The 23,536-nt window shown below is 39.2% G+C and overlaps 1 protein-coding gene across 1 annotated transcript in view; it reads left to right on the forward strand.

The window, feature by feature from the left end:
* Positions 1-23,536, forward strand: part of CFAP47 (cilia and flagella associated protein 47) — a 478,593-nt gene that overhangs the window by 420,826 nt on the left and 34,231 nt on the right. The window contains exons 58-60 of the mRNA XM_075265004.1: positions 8,147-8,242; positions 12,767-12,926; positions 19,506-19,600. Coding sequence (XP_075121105.1) covers positions 8,147-8,242; positions 12,767-12,926; positions 19,506-19,600 — 351 coding nt within the window. The remainder of the gene's footprint in view (positions 1-8,146; positions 8,243-12,766; positions 12,927-19,505; positions 19,601-23,536) is intronic.

Genomic DNA, 23,536 nt, shown 5'->3' on the forward strand with positions numbered 1-23,536 from the left:
CAAAGTACAATTTGTCCCGCAAACAATAAGCTATCATGTGACTCTGTGAACTGAAAAATGAAAAAGTTATGGCTCTTGAAATGTGAGGAGGGAAAAACGAAAATGCGAAACCAAAAAATGTCCTGGTCCTTAAGGGGTTAAATTATGTTTCCCTTATAACTGGTGTTTTATTTTAGAGAAGAAGAGATAAATAATAGGGGTTAAAGCAAAGCCTGAACTTTTCACCCAGAGAATTTAATTTAATTTAATTTCTCCTTAGCTTCCAGCAAAAATGTGCTAAACTACCCTGAACTAATTTTTCCAGCGGGAAGTCCTAGGGCTTGTTTTACCAGGCTCTCACTCTCACTTTCCTCTAATAGATTTTTGGAGCAACATCTGCTAATACACTATTCTTCCTACATAAGGAGTGAAGAGTCTGCATACTTGGGCATAAATAAATGGCAGGCAGCGCGGATGCAACTGTTTCTCCGCATAGCAAGAACTGATTAAAAATAGAGGTCATATAAAAGTGGTTTTGTGTTCAGAAACTTTTTGTTCTCTGCCCGTTTATGTAAATGTGAGAACAATCGTAACAAAGAGAGGCAGGAAAAAAATTACCCAGCATTTTATATCTGACAAATGCTGCAGTTCAATGTGTGCAAAAGCAGCTGTGGCACCCTGAGGCAGATATGCCTGGTTTAATTCCTGTTTGAGATGTCTATAACCTTGTGAGGGATACTGTATGTAAGATGTTGAGGCAAGATTCACTCAGTGTATGTGATAAAAAAATATACTGTTGCACACTGGTATTAGTATTATTCAGAATTAGACTTCACCTAGAAATGGTCTCTTTTAGTGGTATATTTAGTTTGTGTGTGTGCGTATATATATATATATATATATATATATATATGTGTGTGTGTATAAATATTTATATATACACTGTGAGAACGTGACAAGCAGAGTGCTGGAGTCTGGATATATTAGGTTTCTGACATATGTGTGGTCCGGGGCAGGTCTGGAGTAGGCCTCAGCCCAGGTGCACATCCTTGGCTCATTACTAACCCAATAAAGGCTGCAGCTCTTGCATTCAAATGCAGTTCCATGAGGTGAAAGGAGGTGTATGGTTCTGTCCTGTAACCCTGAGTCCAGTGAGACAATATTGCGCTTGCTTTGTTCATGTGGCTAAACCACATGTATAGTTAGGTTAGGCTGGGTTCACACTAGTGTAGGTGTCTGACAGCTATTGTCCGTAGGTAATGTCCACGCAAGATTTTAGCATCGGACACTAGCTGTGTCCATTTCCAATTTCCATTATTTTAAATGGGATATTATGTTGTGTCCTTTAGTGTTCGTGTGTGTCCTTAAGTGATTGAAAAATCGGACATGGTTGTAAACGGACACTTAAGGACACACACGGACACTAAAGGAAACATAATATCCCATTTAAAATAATGGAAATTGTAAACGGATACAGCTAGCGTCCGATGCTAAAATCTTGCATGGACATTAGCATCGGACACTAGCTGTCGGACACCTACGCTAGTTTGAACCCAGCCTTATCCGTTGAACCCAGCCTTATCTGTTTACTTAGCTGCTCAGACAAGCAGGCATTTATTTAGATTTTTGCCTGAAGTTAAGGCTGTATTTTGTTTTTGTTTATTTTATGCCTGAAGTTAGGGATTATTTATTTTCCTGTTTTTTCTAAATAACCCAGTTTGCTGCATATTTTGTGTCCCTGCCTTGACTGTTTGGGTCAGCACCACTGCTTCTACTGAGCTAACTTCACCACAATACACACTATGTTTTATATCTTTATGCACAGTCTAACCACTGGGCCATTCTTCACCAAATATGGCTCATAGATAAAACGCTTCCGAAGATTTTAAACTAGGTTATTGGACCTACCATTCTTGATATATTCACACAAAAAATTTGTACCTCAGGCTTCTACATCAGAGTTTAACATTGCAAATAACATAAATATCTTCTGTAACAATATATCACAGTGCAGCGTTTTATCAATGTAATGCTAAATTTTGGTAGATGTCCCTTTGTAGATTTACCTATGGTCCTATGAATAAACAAGACTGCATATAATGGGGAAGATTAACTATTGTCTTTGAAACTCATCCTTGGTGTAAAATGTGGCAAGTTTTTGGTGCATCTAGTTTTAGGCTGAAGTCCCACATTTCAAAAACACAGCATTTTACAGTACCTGCAAAGTGAAGGAATTTGGCTAATTCCATCCACACACTGCAGAAAAAAGCTGTGTTTTCAAAATCGTAGCATCAATCAATGGGAGACTTTTTTTCCACATGGAAAATTCCACACCAAATTCCTTACACTTTTCCTCCATGTGATTGCACCCTTAAGACTAAATTTTGCTGATGTGTTTCTTCAGATATGGGTGTGGTGTCATATTGAAAAGGATTTAGATTATATGCACCAAAATGCACCAAATTTGTAATGTAAAATTCTGGCCCAAAGTAGACAGTCTAGAGATGATCTAGAGTTATCACCTGGAATGAGCCACAATTTTTGACTGCCTAGAGATCTGTCAGTAAGAAAATTGGTATCAAACTAATTTCAGTACCTTGTAGTGCTCCTTACAAACTTTCCAAATGTGCCTTTGCTATTCAATGTTGCAGCTCCATTGTTAAGAAAATTGCTGTTTTATTCATATTCAACCTAGGTGCAAAGTATTCTGGGGGCGTTTCTTATCTTTTCCAGGCTTTGTTCTGCTCTGTAGATCACCTCTCTTAACCATTGCACAGCCTTCCCAGGGAAAGAGCTGTCCATCAATGAATGTTGGGTGGGTGGAGATGAACAGGCAGATTTTATGACATAGAGCAAAGTCAGGGAAAGATAAAAAGTTCCCCAAAATCTCTCTCAACTAATTAGCATATAAATGAAAGAATGACTTTCTCAATAATGGAGCTGCAATGATACAAGGCAGTGGGTTACTTTCATTATGATCTTCCAGCTGACAGACTCCCTTTAATAGGTCACTATAGAATATATGAGATGTGCAACAAGACACACTGTATTCTTCTACCACTCTATGTGAAGAAATATTCAAGTAGACACTTTCAAGCAGAGTTGCATCATCGATTTCAGTTTGCTTAGAAAATTGCATTGGCTACTTTTGTGTCAGTGTTCTGACAAATAAGAGTGAACGGTAGTGAAAGGATTAGGCATTGTTCATTCTAGAACATTTTAAATGTAGGATTGACTTAATGTCTATTTTGCTTTTGTATTTATCTACAAGCAATACTGTGAGTTCTTTGTGCTTAGGATTCCAAAATGATTAAAGAATGCATTGATCATGTTCTTCTGCTTGGCTTGTGCCCTTGTTATATAAAATAATGGGAAAATATTTGTAGGAATGCATTCAGCTGAGCAATTTCTGTGCTCTACTTGTATTTTAGAATTCACATTATATGTGTTGATAAAATAACCAACCAAAAAAAATGTGAATGGTCAATGGCATCCTTTATTATTTACTAGATCTTTTTGAAAATGGCTCCATATGATGAAAGTATAGTACAAAGCTTATGCTGCGTTCAAATGGAGTTTTTTGGTCCGGATTTGACGGGAATCCGCCTCAGAATCCAAAAAATGTTTCCCGCGGCTAGCCAGTGCACTGGCATCCAGTCGCGGTATTCCGCTCCGGATTAGGCCCAAATGAATGGGCCTAGTTGGGAGGGAGTGTCAAAAAACGCTAGCGGAAAAAAGAAGTGAATGGCTCTCATTGAAGTCAATGGGAGGCGTTTTTTGGAGCCGTATTCTGAGGCGGATTCTGCGTCAAAGTCCGGATCAAAAAACTCTGTGTGAATTTACTCAAGATGAAAACATCTGCTTCAGGAATTAGGAATTTTTTATTTTTTTTTTAACGATGCACTTTTTTCTTTTAAATCAGCACACTGTATGGACTACAAAACTTCCATCTAAGAAAATGTTTACATTTTTTACAAAGACTGCATCAAAATAACTTGTTGCATTTTTTCCATCTCCCATTGATTTCAATGGATTTTTCAAGGCAGGATATGTCTGACGATAGGTCATGTCGTTCCTCTAGCAGAATAAAGCAGCAAGAGCAGTGGTTCTCAACCTTTCTAATGCTGTGACCCCGCAATACAGTTCCTGACACTTCTCCCTGCCATGCTATCTACTAGATCTATTCCGATGAAGATCTAACGACCGAAACGTCAATACTGATTGATCTAGTTTGCCTTTCAAAACTATTATTTTGCATTGTGTCAATGGCGTATGTTCTATTGTAAAATAAATCATTATATTCCTTCAATACTACTTTTGTGTGCAGCAAGATTAATCTTCCTATGTCAGTCAGAGCAGTGAGTTAATTCATCCATCCTCTAATACTAAATAAGGAGAGATACAGGCCAGGGAACAAGACAACGATGTATAAACAATGGGGGAGGAATACTCAACATAGCAGTTAAACAAAGAAGCATTGCTAAAGCTATGTATTTAGGAATTTTTGAATTTACATAAGCTAGCAGTTTAGATGCTTGAGATGGGAATAATGCTTTAAAGGGATCCTATCACTCACACACAATTTTTCCTAGGTACCACGTCGTAATAGCCTTAAGAAAGGCTATTCTTCTCCTACCTTTCGTCGTCGTCTCTGCACCGCTGTTTGCCTACAATCCCATTTTTTCTCGGTATGCAAATTAGCTCTCTCGCAGCCCTGGGGGCGGGCCCCAGTGCTCAAACAGCACTAGAGGCAGCCCCAATGCTACGAGAGAACTTGCTCCAGCGCCACCTCCATCTTCGTCACCAACCTCATCTTCACCGTCTTCTTCCGGCTGGGTCAAAGTTAAATGCATGCGCAAGTTGGCTTATATACCTAGTGGTGTATAAAACCGCATGTGCCCGAGGACATCAAAGATTCCTCTTTAAATGTATTAATGGAATGAATCTGAACATTATATACTTATATACAGTATATTTATATTCTTTTCCCATTGGAGGCTATTTTGCAGATTAAAGTGCATGTGTTACTATTTTCTGGTTGACAATCACCAGTAGCTTGTAATATATTTTCATGAGAAGAATTCATTATATTTTGTCCCTTTTATTTACAGTCCTATGAAAAAGTTTGGGCACCCCTATTAATCTTAATCATTTTTAGTTCTAAATATTTTGGTATTTGCAACAGCCATTTCAGTTTGATATATCTAATAACTGGTGGACACAGTAATATTTCAGGATTGAAATGAGGTTTATTGTACTAACAGAAAATGTGCAATATGCATTAAACCAAAATTTGACCGGTGCAAAAGTATGGGCACCTCAACAGAAAAGTGACATTAATATTTAGTAGATCCTCCTTTTGCAAAGATAACAGCCTCTAGTCGCTTCCTGTAGCTTTTAATCAGTTCCTGGATCCTGGATAAAGGTATTTTGGACAAACAATTCAAGTTCAGTTAAGTTAGATGGTCGCCGAGCATGGACAGCCTGCTTCAAATCATCCCACAGATGTTCAATGATATTCAGGTCTGGGGACTGGGATGGCCATTCCAGAACATTGTAATTGTTCCTCTGCATGAATGCCTGAGGATTTGGAGCGGTGTTTTGGATCATTGTCTTGCTGAAATATCCATCCCCGGCGTAACTTCAACTTCGTCACTGATTCTTGAACATTATTCTCAAGAATCTGCTGATACTGAGTGGAATCCATGCGACTCTCAACTCTAACAAGATTCCCGATGCCGGCATTGGCCACGCAGCCCCAAAGCATGATGGAACCTCCACCAAATTTTACAGTGGGTAGCATGTGTTTTTCTTGGAATGCTGTTTCTTTTTGGACGCCATGCATAACGCCTTTTTTTATAACCAAGCAACTCAATTTTTGTTTCCAAAATGAAGCTGCCTTGTCCAAATGTGCTTTTTCATACCTCAGGCAACTCTATTTGTGGCGTACGTGCAGAAACGGCTTCTTTCTCATCACTCTCCCATACAGCTTCTATTTGTGCAAAGTGCGCTGTATAGTTGACCGATGCACAGTGACACCATCTGCAGCAAGATGATGCTGCAGCTCTTTGGAGGTGGTCTGTGGATTGTCCTTGACTGTTCTCACCATTCTTCTTCTCTGCCTTTCTGATATTTTTCTTGGCCTGCCACTTCTGGGCTTAACAAGAACTGTCCCTGTGGTCTTCCATTTCCTTACTATGTTCCTCACAGTGGAAACTGACAGGTTAAATCTCTGAGACAACGTTTTGTATCCTTCCCCTGAACAACTATGTTGAACAATCTTTGTTTTCAGATCATTTGAGAGCGGGCTGTCCATGTTCGGCGACCATCAAACTTAACTGAACTTGAATTGTTTTGTAGAAAGAAATGGTCCAAAATACCTTCATCCAGGATCCAGGAACTGATTAAAAGCTACAGGAAGCGACTAGAGGCTGTTATCTTTGCAAAAGGAGGATGTACTAAATATTAATGTCACTTTTCTGTTGAGGTGCCCATATTTTTGCACCTGTCAAATTTTGGTTTAATGCATATTGCGCATTTTCTGTTAGTACAATAAACCTCATTTCAATCCTGAAATATTACTGTGTCCATCAGTTATTAGATATATCAAACTGAAATGGCTGTTATAAACACCAAAATATTTAGAACTAAAAATGATTAAGATTAATAGGGGTGCCCAAACTTTTTCATAGGGCTGTATATTGTTATTTCCACTACAGTAGATGTATGTAAACCTTGCGTATGCGTATCTCTGAGCAGCTTTTTTGGTTGGAAATCTGCTAACAGATGGTTTTGACCAATGATATTTGTTGTTAGTCACATAATAGGAAAGTCAAGTGGCATTGTTTTATTAAGAAGCACATTCAAGAAGAAATCAATTTATTGTCTTGTTTATTAGCTTACTTGAAAGAATACAACTAACTTTATCTTATAAGTCTCCTGCGTTCATGAGGGGAGCTTTGCCCAAACTTTCCTTACTCCTTCAATCTTTTCTCTCTTGGAGATCCAGAGAACCATTATCTGAATGTATTCAGCAGACTTGTAAGCATAGAGAATTCTTGAACATGTATTCTTTACAGTGACCTATTAAACACACTGTGAAATTTTATTTTGTGCTGTTTGCTGGAATAGCTCAGTGAACTGGAACTTATAGTGTCTTGTCCTTAAAGGAGTTTGGTGACTAATAACATTTATCGCTTATCCACAGGATAAGCCATAGATGTTTAGTGACAAGAATGGTGGTCCAATAATAACAGTCAGGTGCTGAGGCATGTACCTGTAATCCTAGCTTCTCTGGGGGGCTTAGGCTGTGGGATCACTTGAGTTTGGGGGGTTCTGGCCTGTGCTGCCTGGGTTTGGTGTTTGTACTATGCTAATCACTAACATTGTGACTTTGGTCTTAGGGACACGTGCACCAGCCCAAATAAAAAAGGGAGCTTTGTGGGGTCCATTAATTACCCTGAATGCTCCATGCGGTTGGGTTGCACGTGCGTGATCTACTAATTGTTGAAGGTGGTCAGACCCTCCACACTTACCTTCTATTCTGTGGATAGGGGCTTAGTGCCCACAAGGGATAACTCATTTTATTAGGGCAGGTCCTTATTACACAAAAATCTACCTGCTGTCAAAAGTTATCTGAAAATGAATTTTGTTAGAGAATACCACTTTTCCTGCTCTCAAGGACAAAGATTAATATCATAGTCTAAGGACCAGTACCAACTTTAAAGTAGAGTATCATAATAACTTAATAAAGAATATTTTGAATAGATAAAGTATTTATATGTTGACGTGTGAAATCCAGAATAGCTGAAGGTAATGTGAAAGTTATGCTTTCCTTTTAATTATCCCATTTTAGTGTTTTAATATTTTCTATGTTATTTGACTACTTCTGTAATTTGTACTAAGGATAGTTAGTATGATTTGCAGGTTAAAACCTCAAATTATCACAGGCATGACAAGCAACATGATTAAAAATGCAAAGGGAAAAGAAAGGAAAGGGAGATGCTGTCACCTCCTATTTGAGAGTATACTTTGAAGAACATTCATCCGTGAAGTACTTTCATTAGAAAAGTCCTTTGATCACATTTCAACCATCAGTGAATTTATTTCCTTGAATTTGACATTGAAGTATAAGAAAATATTCCATCTTTTTTGTTACATATTTCAGACCAAGAACAGACCATGCATCGGCTTAGTGCATCTGTTTTGCGCCATTCCATCAATAAAGAACCAGCGTTCTGTCTGCCCCTGAAGCAAACACAAGGTATTTATTTTAGACGCCTTGTCTTGACATTGTAGAAGAAATAACACAATAGTTTTATCATCTTACTTTATATGCAGGTGTCGTGCCTTTTATTTCTGGTTCATTTCCACAGATCTTACATATCTTCCTTATTTATACTATGATTTAAAAAAAAAATAAATCTGTAATATGCTTATGATTTTACATTTAGTGAAATTTATCTGATCTTTTTGTGGACTTAATGATTTCAGTAATAAGTTTCTTTGTATTTTGTTTATTTCCTTTGTATTCGATTATATAATGGGGCAGATCAGGCCCAAGGAATCAAATTAACCTTTGCTGCTCTAAGGCCTGGTTCACATCAGAGTTCGGTATTCCGTTCAGGAAGTCCGCATGGAGACCACCCCGAATGGAATGCTGAACGCATTGACAAGCGGTGAGCTTATGAAAGCACACAGATCCCATAGACTATAATGGGGTCCATGTGTTTTCCGTGCGGATCCTGCATGAATCATGCAGAGAGAAAAGTACTTCATGAACTACTTTCCTTTCTGCATGACTCATCTGGAGACTGCACGGAAAACACATGGACCCCATTATAGTCTATGGGATCTGTGTGCTTTCATAAGCTCACCACTTGTCAATGGGTTCGGTATTCCGTTTGGGGGGTCTCCATGCGGACTCCCCAAACAAAATACAGAACGCAGATGTGAACCAGGCAAAAGACTTATAAAATAACTATCACATGTTTTCTTTCTAGCCCATTCACTATGAAAGGTCCAAGGGTGGTACTTCAGTAGCCAAGGAGATATGTCCTTTTTACCAACAGCTGTATCTTGGGTTGCATTGTACCTAGAATTGCAGTCTGGTGGCTTATTAAAGTTGATTGTCTGGAGGTACAGTCAGTTGAAGATTGTGAAAGTGAGGTTGAGGCTCTCATAGGTTTGCATTGTATGTTTGACCTCCTTTTCATACAGGAAACACTATGTACATCAGAGGAGCAGAGAAGAGGTCAGTGCACTAGAGAGGAGAACATCATTTTACATCAATGCTGTTAGCATGTTGTTCAATAACATTATAATATACATAGGCTCATTCTCAAACTTTGGGAACTATGATAATGATACACCTATATTCACTTCTCATAATGTAAATAGATTTATCACATGTGCTGGCACATAAGCGGAATTGTCAGCCTCACCTCCTGGAGGCTAAAAGAGAGTCCTCTTGGACTCCATTGAAAGTATGTGTCAACATATTTTGTTCTAACTTAATAGGAAAGAGCAGAATATTGCTCATTCCTATACAGTTAGCCACCATAAGAAACAATAAAAACAATTGCTAGTGGCACTATTGTTTCTAACATTATGATCAGTGACACTGTATGCCAATGTATGACTGTATAGTGGTACACATTGAAGTATATAGCTAATGAAAGGGTTAAGCTGGAGGTGAACAAAGCCTAACTGACCAGAAAATAAGAAATGGCATAGAAAGATGAGGGATGGAATTTATGTGATGCAATACATATTTTCTGCAACAACTTGAAGACTATAATGGGGTCCGTGTGCTTGCCACGAGATCTCCGCATGAGTCATGTGGACAGAAAAGTATATTGTGAAGTACTTTTCTGTCCATATATTTCGTGCAGAGATCTTGTGGCAAACAAACTATAGTGTATGGAGTCCATGTGATTTCACTGCACACTGCTTGCAAATGCGTTCGGTAGTCCGTTATGGGGGGTCCCCATGCAGACTCCCCCGAACGGATTACCAACGCAGATGTGAATCAAGGGTAAAACTTATTTTCGGAGTTGGGCTTATATATCAAGCATTCTCTAGGAATCCGGAAAAATTATGGTGGGGCTTATTTTCAGGGATGGGCTTATTTTTTCGGATAAACAGAGTAGTATTCTGTGACATATAATAAATAACGTAGACCACTTACAGGAATCAGGATTTAGAAAAAAGGCCATAAGAGAAGTAGGTTGAATACATCCCGCATTATGTTTCCCTGCATTTTTCCAGGATATTGTTTGACTTTGTCAGTAGTTCTTTAGAATAATATTTAGTTAAAGGGTTACCTTTGTAAAAGTGTAAAGTTATTTTCAATATTTAACTGTATACTTAACTTGTGTATATATACAGACAGGCACAATTCTTCAAAAAATCTAAAATGTAGAAGGTGTTAGCAGCAGCTGTAATATCTAAGAGGAGAATAATTTCAGTGCTCATTAGCGATCTGCCATCCCATTGTATTTAAAAAATAAGATCATCCTTCCAATTTCCATGGAAGAAATATGTGCAATTCTAAAGACATTGCTTCCATTTCTTGTTAGATTTTCTTTTTATGTAGATGCTAGCAAGCTCCTTTATTCTTTAATCCAACTGCTTGATTGATACAGAACTTTAGAAAAAAAAGCATAAATTACAGCTAAAGGCTTTTCTTTCCTGTAATGTTAATTTTATGTTCTGGAGAATTCGGCATATGACTTGCTATTTGTAATCTTTTCATCATTGTCCTGTGGTGAGACAAATACTTATTTTGAATGCAAAATAAACAGAAGCTGATCAGTGCTTATCCTGAACTTTGTAAAGTTACAATAGAGGGAATAACATTGAATTTGATGTCATAAAGTGACAAACTATGTTAACTCTAATGCATACCAGAGATACTCTGAATGCAGGACCAGCACGCTTCTCCTCAAGCAGCCAACCATTTACCGTATATGGTACTGTCCTATTTAGCCTACTTTAACCCTCTATCCCCCATCCTTCCAACTTGATCTCTTTATTCTTAAGGAAACTACTATAGGACACATATGAACAGTGTCTAGAAACATATTATTCCCCTTTCCTTTTGGGAGCACATGCACTTTTGTCCAAATGCTCTGCCAAAGTAAGAGTCATTTCTTGTCAGTCTCTCTGCCTTTTGGCTCATAGATGCCGCAGTGTCTTTATGACCTAATAGGGCATATGGGAATGGATTGTCAAGATGACATAAGTCTTGATGAAAATCTAATATTGATTTGGAAAATACCCTACCTTTAAGAACATTTATTTGAAAAAACACATTATTTTATCCTAGGTGGTAGAAGATGCACATCATAGTGGGAGACCCATTTGGGGTTTTGCTATGAAGCTCCCCTTCTTTTGTGTATGGCACTGCATACTATGTTTTGTCTCCATGTCTATAGACAAACCCTGTGTAGCCTGATCAAGCAGTCAGACTAGCTTCCATATACTCCCTGCTTCTTGCTAACATTATAAGACAGTTATAATGACTTGTTATAAGGCAGTCATATGTCTTTTCATAAAACTTATATCATTTCTATCAGAGAGGGAATTCTCCTATATTTCTGTTTACATTTAATTATAATAAATAAATTACAATAAAAGAAAAAGAATAGTATTAAACAGTAAAAATCTAATTATCTGTCACAACTGATCAAATACATCTTAGATGTGTCTAAAAATGCAATTGTACCTGAGAGAAAGGAAATTTCATTTTGCTTTTGTCAGAAATGCTCAGCATATCTACTTCCTCCTAGAACAAGATTAATGAGATGGGGAGCAATAATGATATGCGCTGATATACATTTTGAAAACGTGTCGATTTCTTAGCTTGCCATTCTTACTTTCCTGCTTATAAAGATATGATTGTGTCAGCCTGTTATTGCATACTTATGATATTGTCTGACAACAAAAATATAGATACTTATGATAATGAACATCATAAGAAGCTCAAAAAATATAGTCATAAAAAATAAGACATTTGTATGATCTGCAGTGAAAGAATTTGTTTAAAGAGCTCACACTTTTGCACATCCATTTATAGATTATGTATAGACTTAAAGGGGTTGTCCAGGATATTTTTTTAAAAATTTTACACTTGGGAAGGTGAAAACATTTAAAAATAAACAATCCAACATGTCCTCGGTGCTCCCAGTGTGGTCTGATTCTGCTACTCGGATGTTTTCTTGTAGTGAAAGTCCTCACTCGCTGTGATGTCCCAGGTCCCTTTCCTTAGGCCACTGGTTAGCCTCATCAGGTCACATGATTGTTGAGGCCAATCAGCAGGCTAAGGAAAGGAATCAGGGTTGTCACAGATAGTGACATCCTGTGTTCATCATGGATGCTGCAGATTAGCCTCAGCTGTCACGTGCAGCATAGATGTCCGTCGGAAAATAATATTGGCGCCACAGAACCGAACCACACTGGGAAACACTGGAGTACCAGAGACAGCTGAGTGTATTTTTTCACCTCCCCAGCCTAATTTAAAAAAAAAAAAAGATCCTGGACAACCCCTTTTAGGTTGTGTTTAGACTGTGTGAGGTGTATGTTCCCTACAAATGTGTCCTTCCTTATCTGTTCTCTTGGCTAGTCATATCCTGATATGTGTAAACACTTTTCTAAACACTTTTTAATATTTAGCATATATTCATTGTATGTCCTATGATCTCCTTAATAATAAGTTATTTATGTATTTAATAAAAATGAAATCTTCACTTTTCTATTTGTTTGAATTTACATTTATTTTCTTTAGGCATAACCTTAGCTGCCAAGGAAAAGCTGGATATCCCAATACTTTTTGCCCCAGATACAATGAAACTTTATGAAGCTTTAGTAGTTGTACACATGGTGAAAGCAGACGGAGGCACCTGGAATCATGATAATATTGAAGATTTAAGTACAGAACTGAAAAGGTGAGTTCTGGTAATAAACCTTCTAAAACAGCCCACTTCATGAGTGAAAATAGTAGAGAACAGTTAAATATCTTTTTTACTTTGCCTGTTTTTAATAGACAAAGGGGCATTGATATTATAATTTATTTTTAATGAAAATTAAGGGTAAAGATTGCTTTGGAACTAGCCACACTACTCCTGGGATTACAGCGATTTGGCAAGTTGCATTGGAATGAGAAAGGATGCCTAAAGCGTAAAATTGTAAACATACGTCAGGAAATGTTGCATACTAGGTCCCAATTGTACTGACAGACTTTTTCACACAATCAATTCAACAATGATTAATTGAAAGTGAGACATGTTGAATAATGTAAGCAAAATATACACTCACCGCCCACTTTATTAGGTACACCATGCTAGTAACGGGTTGGACCCCCTTTTGCCTTCAGAACTGCCTCAATTCTTCGTGGCATAGATTCAACAAGGTGCTGGAAGCATTCCTCAGAGATTTTGGTCCATATTGACATGATGGCATCACACAGTTGCCGCAGATTTGTCGGCTGCACATCCATGATGCGAATCTCCCGTTCCACCACATCCCAAAGATGCTCTATTGGATTGAGATCTGGTGACTGTGGAGGCCATTGGAGTACAGTGAACTCATTGTCATGTTCAAGAAACCAGTCTGAGATGATTCCAGCTTTATGACATGGCGCATTATCCTGCTGAAAGTAGCCATCAGATGTTGGGTACATTGTGGTCATAAAGGGATGGACATGGTCAGCAACAATACTCAGGTAGGCTTTGGCGTTGCAACGATGCTCAATTGGTACCAAGGGGCCCAAAGAGTGCCAAGAAAATATTCCCCACACCATGACACCACCACCACCAGCCTGAACCGTTGATACAAGGCAGGATGGATCCATGCTTTCATGTTGTTGACGCCAAATTCTGACCCTACCATCCGAATGTCGCAGCAGAAATCGAGACTCATCAGACCAGGCAACGTTTTTCCAATCTTCAATTGTCCAATTTCGATGAGCTTGTGCAAATTGTAGCCTCAGTTTCCTGTTCTTAGCTGAAAGGAGTGGCACCCGGTGTGGTCTTCTGCTGCTGTAGCCCATCTGCCTCAAAGTTCGACGTACTGTGCGTTCAGAGATGCTCTTCTGGCTACCTTGGTTGTAACGGGTGGCTATTTGAGTCACTGTTGCCTTTCTATCAGCTCCAACCAGTCTGGCCATTCTCCTCTGACCTCTGGCATCAACAACGCATTTCCGCCCACAGAACTGCTGCTCACTGGATGTTTTTTCTTTTTCGGACCATTCTCTGTAAACCCTAGAGATGGTTGTGCGTGAAAATCCCAGTAGATCAGCAGTTTCTGAAATACTCAGACCAGCCCTTCTGGCACCAACAACCATGCCACGTTCAAAGGCACTCAAATCACCTTTCTTCCCCATACTGATGCTTGGTTTGAACTGCAGGAGATTGTCTTGACCATGTCTACATGCCTAAATGCACTGAGTTGCCGCCATGTGATTGGCTGATTAGAAATTAAGTGTTAACGAGCAGTTGGACACGTGTACCTAATAAAGTGGCCGGTGAGTGTATGTTGTTGAAGTCCTCTGTTTACATAAACCTTACCAATATTCATTAAAAATCAATTTTTACTGAAATTAGTCCTAGTACATTTTCTTTTGCTTAGGTCAGTTCACATGACTATTTTTCAAGAAATATCAAAATAATTGAGACAATTAATAATTTCAGCTTTAATTTCCATCATCACAATTCCAGTGGGTCAGAAGTCTTTGTATACACCAAGTTGACTATGCCTTTCCATAACTTGCAGAATTCCAGAAAACAATATCATGGCTTTAAAAGCTTTTGATAGGCTAATTGACATTGAGCTAATTGGAGACGAGCCTGTGGCAGTATTTTAAGGCCTACCTTCAAGGCCTAGTTATCTCCAGGCTTGACATTAGAGGGAAGATGAGACATAACAGAAACATCACAAAAAGAGGTGTGACTAAGGGGTTGACTCGCCCCGAAACGTGTTAGAGTTTTCTTTTATAACTGCACTGTTTTCAGTTTTTTCGGCACATTTTTCTCATGTTTTTACTATGTTTTAATGGATTGAATTAAAAGACTGGATTTTACAATCTAAAGAGTGTTGCAAGCCGCTTCTTCTATTCTTCTGCACATTAAAAATAATGGGGCCACTGAGCCATCATAAGGCCCAGGAAGGGGAAACGATCTATCTTCTAGGAATAAAAGTACTGTAGTGCAAAACCACAAACCATTCCAAGAACAACAGGAAATGACCTTGTGAGGAAGCAGAAGCAAATTATGACAGGTGCCAAAATTATACTGAAACATATCAGCATGACTTGAAAGGCTGCTCTGCAAGGAAGAAGCCATTGCTTCAAGGCCACCATAAAAAGTTACAGTATGCAACTGAAATAGAAATAAATAACTTAATGTTTGGAGAAATGTCTGATCAAACTATATTGGAATAACCTTACAATAATGACCATTCTTAAAGGTATTCTATCACTAGAATACCCTTTTTTACAATAAATACACATAGAAAGGCTATTCTTCTTTCTTTTATTATTCTGATCATCACTGCCATTCCTGAGGAATTTCTTCTTTCTTCCTTATGCAAATGAGTTTTCTCACAGCACTGGGGCAGTTCCCCAACATTCAAACAGCACTGGGGGCGTCCCCAGTGCTGCTTGAAAACTTTCCAGTGACACCCTCCGTCTTCTTCACCACCTCTTTTCTCACGCTCTTCTCTTGGTCCAAAAGCGCCGCCTGCACATTCTCCTGTGGCCTCTCCCATTTGACCACAGGAAAATGGCCGACGGACTTGTGCAGTCGGCACTTTTGGACCAAGAGAAGAAGAGTGCAAGAGAAGAGGCGGAGGTGGTGAAGAAGACTGAGGCCTTCGCTGGAGAGTTTTCAAGCAGCACTGCGGTTGCCCCCAGTGCTGCGAAAAAAACTCATGTGCATAAGGAAGAGAGAAGAATTTCCTCAGGAACGGCGTGCGGATAATAAAGGTAGGAGAAGAATAGCCTTTCTTAGGGCTATTCCTATGTGTATTTAATGTAGAAATGGTATTCTAGTGATAGAATCCCTTTAAATATGGAGGAAAAAAGGGGAAGGCTTGCAGGCCAAGGAACACCATCCCAACTTGCAGTTCAAGGGTTGCAGCATCATGTTGTGGGCTGCTTGAACCAACATCTCAAGACATCAGTTTGGGCACAGATGGGTCTTCCAAATGGTCAATGATTCCAAGCAAATTTCCAAGCTTGAGGCAAAATTAAGGACAACAAATTGAAGGTAATTGAGTTACCCTCATAGAGCTCAGACCTAAATCTTATAGAAAATGTATGGGCAGAATTAGAAAATCATGTGTGGGCAAGCAGGCCTCTAAAATCTGACAAGTTATACCAGTTCTGCTTGGAGAAATGGGCCAAAATTCCATCAAGTTAATGTGAGAAGTTTGCGGAAGGCTACCCAAAGCATTTGACCTACGTTAATTTATAGGCAAACACTAACTACATGTTGTAAACTTCTGAGTAACAGGGAATGTGAGGAAAGATATCATTGTCTCTAACTTTATAATATAATTATATTTATGTATAATTCTTGAAGTATAGTTGTGATTTTAACTGACCTAAAAGACAGAATGTAGCTAAGGATGAAATATCAGGAATTGTGAAATCTCAGTTCTAATGAATGTGGCTGAGTGTCATAATGTAAAATTATGACTCCAATTGTATATCATGTGAACATGACTTATGTCCTATTCAAGCACATTTTAGCCTCGTGGTGCTTTTCATTAGTTGGTGTTTCATCAACTTTGTTACTATTAGATAAGGACTCTCTTTAATTATAGAGTCTTACGTCATTATGTGGAGAAGTGTGATCTATCCATTGGTACTGCAGAAAGATTGTACTCTTCACTCTCGTAACCTGTGCGGGTATTTTGTATCTAAAATTGACAGCACCACCATCCTATTGTAGCCAACAATGAGTCAGTGTTACGGTTCTGCCTATATATATTCTTAAATTATAATGCGAATGACAGCAGAACCCTTTAGACTGAGCTAATAGCTGCAGTCAAGGTCCACAGGCCCAGAGGGCAGCCGTTTGTCTGAACAAGGCCTTAGTCACGACTGCCAGTTAGCTGCACTGGACAGTCAGGAGTTGTACGATTCAGTGTGAACAGACAGCCGCCAACATTCACCAGTTAATTGCACTGGGTAAACCCACCTGTGAGTAGATGCCACAGGTGCAGGCTGCCAGGGGTTAAATGTCACTCCTGGTCAGCAACACAAGACAGAGGTCAGTGGCTCACAGACCCCTAGTATTCAGAACTGACAGAGATAGAGGGCCAGGGCACAGGCTAACCCAGAGACCAAACCTGCTGACAGCGCCACGGGGTGGAACAGAGACCACTGCTCCAAGCCCTAGTGTAGAGATGCCAGTTCAGGAGAATTACAGGTCCTACTAACAGTGCCCAGATTGGGGCCAAAGTATAAAACACAGAGGCCTAGACTGGCAACCTGCCTAACAGAGGAACCTAGCCCTGAACTTCTGTCATAAACAATTTCCAGTCAAAGTGTGAGCGCCGGGCGGCGGCACACTCGACGTATATAAAGGGAAGTCCCCGCCCAGCAGGGCGGTGGCCATGACCTCATAGGTTATGCTCAGTATGGCCAAAATGGGACTTAACTTCTGAGCGGCTCCAAAAAGTCCGAGCATGCTCAGTAGAGGAGAAATGGGACTTAGTCTCTAGACACCTCACTGCATGAGGCCGAGGGTGAGAGTCGGATTGACCCACAGGTGGCGCTGTGTGCCGGAACGGAAGCCTGCGGGACCCCATCCTAACAGTCATTCAAACCTATTTCCCAGTATATTGATTGTTGCGTCTCTTACTTTTTGGATTCAATAAGGGAGATCCATTGACAGGATGGCTTTTTTTTTGCATCCTTTGATGTGAGGAATCTATATGAGATATACGGGATATCACATGATCAAGGGGTAGAAATTGTGCACTATAACCTTTCTAATACTTAGCTATCTTGGCTTCACTGAAGTGCTATATATATATATATATATATATCTTCACTATTGAGAACCTGTACATCAGGTTTATTCACCTCATGTTGAGATGTGTAAACAACATACTCAATGTTTGGAGAGAGGTCACAGACCTAGTTCAGGTTAATTCCAATTCAGTGAATAGCATGAACAAGAGATTTATATCGGTCTTGTGGTAGGGAACTGGAGTTCCTTGATGCTACGTGTAAGGTGAAAGATAACATAGCTAATACCATGGTTTATTGTAAATCCACAGCAGTTAATTGTTATAAGCATTACAGTAGTTTTCATCCCAGCCATATCAGAGGGACAGTCCCATACAACCCATTATGCAATATGTAGACAGCTACAGAAGTTTGCATTCTCATTTCAATATATCCTTCATACTTTGATGATTAGATCTGCTTGCACCTTGTAAAGAGTTGAAGAATTGAAGGGTTTGGTACACATTGATAACCTCTAGAAAGAGTCATAATATTAAGGATTGCCTAGTAAGGATTCACTATCCCGTGCTCAACTTGGTTGTATAAGTTTATCCCTAAAGGTAATTCTAAGTGCAGGAATTGTAGTCTGTGTAAATTTTATTTTGGCCGTCGGAGTCTTTGTTTGGGGGGGGGGGGGGTATTGACCATGTTGTGAATCGATTCATTAATTATAAAACTACTTTTTTGTTTATGCAATTTGGTGTCCTTTCAGCTGGTTGTATAATGGAAAGACCATAAGCCCATTATATGTTCTTATATTAGAACAGCTTATTTTATTCTGGGGTCTGAAGAGACCCCACAGTATAATAGCAGTTGTATTCGGTCCAGTGAAACTGCTGAGTGAACCCTCACGAGGTTCATCTAACAGTTAGTCTTACTGTAAGGGGCGTGGTTTAAAAAGGGCATGACCTTAATTGTAATCGAGGTAAAATTCCCTATTCATTGCGATTTTGATTTAGGTCATAATTGCCCAGCCCTATGATCTATACATATATACATTACTTCTAGGGGGTTTATAATGCAATTCATTATCCGGTTTAAATGGGTAAATTAAAAAAAAAAAAAAAAAACTTTGGGTGTATCATAGTAACACAAAACAGACCTGTATACTGCCATTTCAAATTTTGTGAATTATGCCATTGAATTTGGCCATTCAACTGTACTTAGCCTTGCTTGGTTTTCCTCATACTCATTCTCTCTGAGGTTTCATTCAATGACACCACTTTACTCAAATCTGTAAGGAGAGTCAATCTCATCTTTACAATGGGGGATTCTGCTTCTTTCTTTGTGGTGATCAGTGGGGTTTTAGGACCTGGATGCACACTGTGTTACTGTGATATGTACAAAAGTTTTTACTTACTCTTAAAGCTATAGATGTCAATTTGGGACAGACTATAGTAACTCTGAGCCTCACATTTCACACATTTCAACTCATATATTATGTATTTAGGAAAAAGATATACCAAATTAATATTATTATTTCAATATTATATTAACACGTTTTCAACAGTATTTCAAAGACAGAGGACGGAGGTATTTCAGGTATACGATGGATTTATCCAATACATGGAATTCCAGAAGCTCAGCCATCCTACTCCGCTCCAGGTAATTTCCATTATATCTATATATTTTACTTATCATTTGAATAATCTATAATGATCTTTGGGTCTCTAAATTAATTTCTACATTAATGTCCAATGTTCAGTAGTCACTAATTCTTTCAAACTCTGTCAGTGCATTAACTACAACCAGTAACGTAAGAAAGGTGGGGCCCCAAGCACACAACAGCCAGAAACGGACGTGCAACAGATGTTTTTGTTTTTTTAAGGTATAATGGTATGCTGATGGATAATGTACATATAAATATTGACAATTTCATAAATTTTTCCCTTAGTTGTTGTGTGCATGTACCTTAAGAACAGGAAACACCACTTATAATTTTCTTTGCCTTCTTCTAGACTGATGAATTGAAAATACAAAAAATTTAAGTGAATTTATATGTACGTTGATTCATACCATATGTAATTTGGTATCTGTGGTGTGTAAAACTATAAGTGGCAATTGTTTTTAAAGCTCTGTTTTATGAAACTCGATGTCTTGATTATTTTCCAATGGAAACAATCTCCTGCTGGTTTCACACTTTGCAATCACCTGTGAGAAATTTAATGATCTGTAAACATAGAAAACTGAACAGAGCTAAAGATTAATGAGTTTCTTCACAAGAAACATTTCTTTAGAAATTAAAAAAAAAATCACTAATAGAGAAACCGTTTCAGGCTGAATCCCTACGCAGTGAAGAAAACCGCAGTGTTTTACAGTACCAGCAAAGTGAATAAGATTCTGGTTTAATCCATCCACACATGGCAGAAAAAAACACTCCGGAAGGCTAAGGCCTCACGTTGTGGAAATGCAGCTTCTTTTGTTGCAGATTTTGCTGCATTTTTTTGAACCATAACCAGGAGTGGATTGAGCAGAAGGTAGAAGTATAAGTATAGGAGCTTCCTATGTATGTCCCATTCATTTTGTAGCCATTCCTGGCTTTGGCTAAAAAAAAAAACCGCAACAAAATCTGGAACAAAAAAAGCTGCTATTCCGCAACTTAGAGTCTAAGTCAAAAAGCTGATTTTTCAAAAATGCATGTGTTTTTGTGAAAAATGCAGCATATTAATTATACCTGCAGAAACGCTAGCGTTTTCTCTATAGGTTTAATAAGGGAAAAAACCTTTGCGTTGCATTGCATTCATAATATCACTATTTAGAATAACATATCAGAGATTCGACATTTGACTTTTGCTTGGGACAGAGGTGAAGGAGAGGTACATCCTATCTCTTGTATCTTAGAATGGCATGTTGAAGTCTGCCCCTAGGGTTAAGGCAGCACCTAGTAAGGAAAGTCGATGTAGGAATGATTTTATAAAAAACGGGCTGTGCAGAGATGGAGGCATAGACATTACAAAATATAATAGAGTAACCACACAGGGAGCCATGGGCTACAAAGAATCAACTTTCTAGGGTTCCCTCTATTTTATGGTTCTAGAGGGCCAAGACTTCATTATCAGGATTGCAACTTCAGCCTTATAATTAGCGGTGATTGTCATATACGCTAGTGGGAACTAGTGTTTCCCTTAGCATATAATTAAAGGAAACTCTGGGCCATAATGCATCTTGTGTAGGAATACTATATTTGCCCAGGACCTGTGACCCTTCTGTAGGGTGAGATAGTACTCAATTTTAGAGTTAAGCCCTTTGACATTTAACCCCTTCCCAACATCTGCTGTACTAGTGCGGTGGATGCCGGGTGCTTAAAGATGGTGACCACTCGGGAGCTGGGCGTCCACCATAGCCACCGGTTGTGTGCTGTTTTATACAGTGGACATCTGATGCTAATGCCTGCACCAATCACAGCTGAATTTAATTAGTGATGTATAGGGAACATACCTTGTATTGTCCAAGGAACACATCATTCAGTACGATATAGTCTTCAGCTGTCTCAATAATCATTGTTTATAGGAGCATTCGTATATGCCTAGTGGCAATTCAACACTATTCTCAATTTTTTTTTAATGAGTAAATATATATATATATATATATATATATATATATATATATATATATATGTATATATATATATATTGTGGGGAATCGCTCAGGTAGATGCTCGGTAGCAGTGCAGGAAACAGGGACACAGACACTGGGTTGCACACAAGTTCAGACTTGTTTCACTTGTAGTGCATTAACTGCCTTTGCAAAGGCACAAATAACCAAAACAAAAACCTTCTCGGCTGAGAACTAACTTAAACATAAGGTTCCTTATGTTTAAGTTAGACTGGCTACCTGACTCCCGCCTTGGCAACAACAATGGGTGGCACAGTACCTGCTTTGTAGGTTCTGTTTGAACAGGTCAGCTCTGTCAGTGTGGTGCCACCCTTCCTAGTCCTCTCACACAGACTACTGTATATTAGGCCTTAGTTACACAGCTGACCTCCCTGGTGTGGGCCTTTACCAAACACTCTTTAGCTCCCCTCTGCCAGTCCCTCCACTGGTTACCCGTAGCCCAGCAAATTGAATTCAAGCTACTAACATTAACATACAAAGCGATCCACAACCTGTCCCCTCCATATATCTCTGAACTAACCTCCCGCTACCTGCCCACACGTAACCTCAGATCCTCCAATGACCTCCTACTCCGCTCTGCTCTCATCTGCTCCTCACACAATCGTCTCCAAGATTTCTCCCGTACATTCCCCATACTCTGGAAATCCTTACCAAGACACATAAGACTGACCCCCACAATTACAGGCTTCAAGAAGGCCCTGTAGACTCACCTATTCAGGAAGTCCTACAACCTCCAATAACACTATCACCGCACCACCATCTAAACAGTCTCCCCCCTCTCCTTCTGTCTCTATCCCCCTTCCCTCATAGATTGTAAGCCCTCGCGGGCAGGGCCCTCTACCGCACCGTGCCAGTCGGTCATTGTTAGTATTATATCCACCTGTATATTTTGTGTATTGTATGTAACACCCAAATGTAAAGCACCATGGAATTAATAGTGCTATATAAATAAACAATAATAATAATAATAAGCTTCCTGGCTGGGACATACCTGTCTTCCCAGACCACACCCTTCACTCTCTCGCAATATATAGAAGTTTTTAAAAGTTACTTTGTACATGTTCACTATTAATTTTTTATTTGTAATTGAATCATGATAGAGTTTGACCGGGGCCCCCTTGTAGTCAAAGTGGAGTGAAATGTGTGCCTTAGCCAATATTTCCTCCTTGAGATGAAAGTCTGTAATGCAGCAGATAATATTCCTTAGGTTTCCAGTAGTAGGTTTAGGGCAGAGGGCATGGTGCTCTGTCTACTTGTATGGGAGGGCTTTGTGGGCATCTAAGATGTTGCAAGTTAAGGAATATGTGCTTCTCCCCCCAAAGATTAAAAAAAAAAAGACACTGATTTGCCATTGGAGATCTCGTATTGTTAGGGCTTGGGATGTAACTTGGTACTGAAGAGTGTGGACCACCTGACAAGTTGTGTTATGGTCTTCCTCTAGCTGCCCCTCTCTATGAGCCACCTGTTGAACGTCTTGGCACACCACATCAATCTTTTGTCTACAAGCGTTGTACACCTCTGTTACCAAAGATTTAAAGTTGGCTTAGTAGGTAGCTTTCATTCTCAGGCCCTAGGCATTGAAGTGGCGGTCAACAGTCTCCGAAGTCCTCTGAATCGTCGGCCCAGTCCTGAAAGGGTCTCTATAGTGTAAGATGAAAGGCAGGTCACTGTAGTTCATACCTCTAGTATTGGACAAAGGGATGTCTGGGCTTTTCTGGTGCCTGGAGAAAGACAAGTAGGGATCCGAAGAGGCTGCTGATCATGTAGTAAGAGAGCTACCTGTACAGGGACAAAGGAAAAGGACCAGCCTTGCGGAGGACAGGCAGATAATCAGTGCTCACCCAGTTTTGAGAAAGGAAGTTAAACTTTATTTGGCACCACACGTTCCAGGCTACAAGCCCTTTTTCAAGTGCAATAATAATCACG

The sequence above is a fragment of the Leptodactylus fuscus genome, chromosome 2 (genome assembly GCF_031893055.1).
Source record: "Leptodactylus fuscus isolate aLepFus1 chromosome 2, aLepFus1.hap2, whole genome shotgun sequence".
Taxonomy (NCBI): domain Eukaryota; kingdom Metazoa; phylum Chordata; class Amphibia; order Anura; family Leptodactylidae; genus Leptodactylus; species Leptodactylus fuscus.